We start from the raw sequence: 3,816 nt of genomic DNA on the forward strand, positions 1-3,816 counted from the left end.
ATACAACTCAATTCTTGCGGTAGTTTCAAATGGTATGCCACAGGACCAATCCTTTCAATTATCTCGAAAGGTCCAACATATCTCGGGCTTAGTTTTCCTCGCTTCCCAAATTGAATCACACCCTTCTAGGGAGACACTTTAAGCATGACTTTATCTCCTACCTAAAATTCTAAGGATTTTCTTCGAACATCAGCATAGCTCTTTTGTCGGCTCATGGCATTCTTCAATCTCTCTTAAATCTGAAAGATTTTCTCTGTAGTCTCATGTATGATTTCTAGACCAGTGAGTTGTCTGTCACTGACTTGACTCCAATATAGAGGTGATCTACATTTTCTACCATAGAGAGCTTCAAATGGTGTGGCTTTAATACTCGCGTGATAACTGTTGTTATATGAAAATTCTGCTAATGGTAGATAATTATCCCATCCATTACCAAAATCAATAACACATGCCCGTAGCATATCTTCTAGGGTTTGGATGGTCCTTTTACTTTGTCCGTCAGTTTGCGGATGGTAGGCGGTACTCATGTCCACACGAGTTCCTAGAGCCAAAATCTTGATGTGAATCGACTATCACGGTCAGATATAATAGAGACAGGCACTCCGTGTCTTGAAATAACTTCTTTCAAATATAATTGTGCCAATTTCTCCATCCTATCCATCTCTTTCATAGGTAGGAAATGTGCAGACTTAGTGAGACGATCGACAATCACCCAAATAGTGTTGTAACCACTCATAGTTCTCGGTAGCTTCGTTATAAAGTCCATGGTTATTCTTTCCCATTTCCACTGTGGGATTTCCGGTTGTTGTAACAACCCTGACGGTTTTTGATTCTCCACTTTGACTTTCGCACAAGTCAGACATTGGCTCACATAAGTGGCAACGTCAGCTTTCATGTTAGGCCACCAATAAAATTCCTTGATATCGTGATACATTTTCCCAGTTCCAGGGTGAATTGAGTATCTCGTCTTGTGCGCTTCATCTAACACAAGTTTTCTTAATTCACCATACTTTGGTACCCATAGACGTCCTGCAAAGTATCCGGTCCCATCACCCTTTACTTCAAATTTCTTAATCAATCCTTTACTCGCCTCATCCTTCCAATGTTCCTCCTTCATAGCCTCTAGCTGAGCATCTCGGATTTGCGAAACAAGATTTGTACAAATAGTCATATTCAGTGCTCTAACTCAAATAGGTTTAATCTTTTCCTTTCGGCTCAACGCATCGGCAACCACGTTAGCCTTCCCAGGATGATAACGAATTTTGCAGTCATAATCATTCAACAATTCAACCCAACGCTGTTGTCACATATTTAATTGTTTCTGATCAAAAATATGCTGAAGACTCTTGTGATCCGTAAATATAGTGCATTTAGTTCCATACAAATAATGTCTCCACATTTTAAGGGCAAAGACAACAGCTCCCAATTCTAAATCATGAGTTGTATAGTTCTGCTCGTGCACCTTCAGCTGTCGTGATGCATAAGCAATGACCTTCTGTCGTTGCATCAAAACACATCCAAGTCCATGACGCGAGGCATCACAATAAACCACAAAATCTTCGTTTCCCTCAGGTAAAGATAATATGGGTGTAGTAGTTAGTTTGTGCTTCAATTGTTGAAATGCAGACTCTTGTTCCTTTAACCATTCAAACTTCTTTCCTTTGTGAGTCAGCGTAGTTAAAGGTCGCGCAATCTTCGAAAAATCTTGGATAAACCTTCGGTAATATCCAGCAAGACCTAAAAATTGTCTCACTTGAGTTGGAGTCTTAGGAACTTCCCAGTTGCCAATAGCCTCGATCTTGGCAGGATCAACATGAATACCTTGGCTACTAACCACGTGACCCAAAAATTGTACCTACTGCAACCAAAAATCACACTTTGAAAACTTGGCGTATAATTGCTCTTTCTCTAGCAATCCAAGAATTATCTTCAAGTGTTCTTCATGTTCTTCCTTGCTTTTGGAGTAGATCAAGATATCGTCAATGAATATGATAACAAACTTGTCCAAATACGGCTTACACACACGGTCTATGAGATCCATGAATATCGTAGGTGCGTTAGTCAAACCAAATGACATAACTAAGAATTTGTAATGTCCATATCGCGCCCTAAAAGCTATCTTAAGAATATCATCCTCCTTGACTATTAACTGATGATAACCAGATCTCAAATCAATCTTCAAATATACACTAGATCCTTGTAGTTGATCAAACAAATCATCGATCCTCGGTAGTGGATACCGATTCTTAATCATTAATTTATTCAACTCTTGATAATCTATGTACATCCTCATAGATCCATCTTTCTTCTTTACGAACAAAATAGGAGCACCATCTTGAAGAGTACAAGTAGCAAACTTTACTCTATTCGTATTTGCAGAAAGACTGACTCGAGCCTCTCAAACCAGCTCATCAAACCAACCGGTCCTTCTATACCAGTGAAAGTTTGAGGTTTGCAGTTGGAGAACTCCTTGTAGGTACATCCTTGTGGAACATTATTTCCACCTGAACCTCCAGCTTGACTCGCATTAGCTTGCACTCTTCGTGCCTCAGCAGCGGCTAAAGCTTCATTAAGCTTTTGACTAATCATCTCGTCAACTTGAGCGTCAGTAAAAGTCCTTCGTGTTTGCATTATCCTTCATGATAATTAAAAAGAGACCATCAATTACTTAGAGTAATATATACAAAATAAATATTAGTAAATGTACATAATGGCACAATTAAGGAAATGAACTAAACTTCATAATAATAAAAGCCTTTTCCATTAGCATTTTATAATTACAAAACTTGGGTAATATCTACCCATTATAGTTCACTTAGATAATTTGCTAGTACAAGTTAAGTCACTACTACTATTCCTATATATATCCGATTAGGTGATAGATAGTCAAAATTTACTAATGTCATACAACACTAGTAGGGATCACTACAATCTCCTAAAGCAATCTAAGATCTCCACTGGCGATCGTGAGCGAACATGCAAGTCTGCTAAATGCATCGCCTCCATAGCACCCAACCTTGAATCAAAATCAATCATGTTACGCTCCATTCTATCAACATTACCCGCGTATCGCTCCATCCACTGCCTAATGAGCTCTACCCTAGCATAAAGGTTATCATAGTCATCCCTAAGCCCATTGACAGAAGCCTCTAATGCCTCTTGCTTATCGGAATCATACAACGTTTGAACAGAATGAAATACCCTAGAAATACAGTTATCGAGAAGACGAATTCGGAAAATAACGGTAAAAAGAGTGTCCCTAACAGTTTGGCCAGTCAAGACATCAACACCTCCTCGGGAAGGTGGAACGTGCATCTCATGATATGGTGTACCTTCCTCATGTACCCAAGAGGAAATCATGGTTCTAACCCAACCCCAACGTCTCCAAAACGGCTGTTAAACGTTCGCGTCTTCGTCGGAGCTATCATCACCAGTTGAGCTTGAGTTCGCTATCGGTTCGGGAAATTAGTTGGAAGACATCGAGCTTTGTGAGGTGGCCATCTTAAGTCATCATACAAAAACATATAAGTTAACATATAGAAGTTTTGATAAGCAAAATGACAACAAAAGACCAAAATACGTGAAATACGGAAAATGACTCCGTTATAGACCTGACTCACTAATGCATCCTAGAATCTTAGACACACTAATGCAGTCCTGGTTCCCTATAACGTGGACTCTGATACCATGTCTGTCATGACCCCATTTCGATCCTGAAATGTGACGTGATAGGTGTCCCAGTTATAGTTAACGATTTCTAAAGACGACAGCGGAAACGTTTTTATTTCAACATACAAGTACAAGTTTTGAGTTACA

General features: G+C 39.3%; 1 protein-coding gene across 1 annotated transcript; it reads right to left on the bottom strand.

Moving 5' to 3' along the window:
* Positions 1-233: 233 nt before the first annotated feature.
* LOC139866594 (uncharacterized) lies at positions 234-1,171 on the bottom strand. The gene is made up of 2 exons (XM_071854876.1): positions 816-1,171; positions 234-381 (listed from the first exon to the last, which is right to left on the bottom strand). The coding sequence occupies exons 1-2, from the start codon at positions 1,169-1,171 to the stop codon at positions 234-236; spliced, it is 504 nt and encodes a 167-aa protein (XP_071710977.1).
* Positions 1,172-3,816: the final 2,645 nt, after the last annotated feature.

The sequence above is a fragment of the Rutidosis leptorrhynchoides genome, chromosome 9 (assembly GCF_046630445.1).
Source record: "Rutidosis leptorrhynchoides isolate AG116_Rl617_1_P2 chromosome 9, CSIRO_AGI_Rlap_v1, whole genome shotgun sequence".
In the NCBI taxonomy this organism is placed as follows: domain Eukaryota; kingdom Viridiplantae; phylum Streptophyta; class Magnoliopsida; order Asterales; family Asteraceae; genus Rutidosis; species Rutidosis leptorrhynchoides.

Excerpts from the sequence above, each read along its gene's own strand:
- LOC139866594 (XM_071854876.1), bottom strand. The coding sequence starts at position 1,171 with ATGACTATTTGTACAAATCTTGTTTCGCAAATCCGAGATGCTCAGCTA. Across the intron at positions 382-815 it reads GAGAATCAAAAACCGTCAGG|TTATCACGCGAGTATTAAAG; the intron begins GTTGTTACAACA and ends ATATAACAACAG.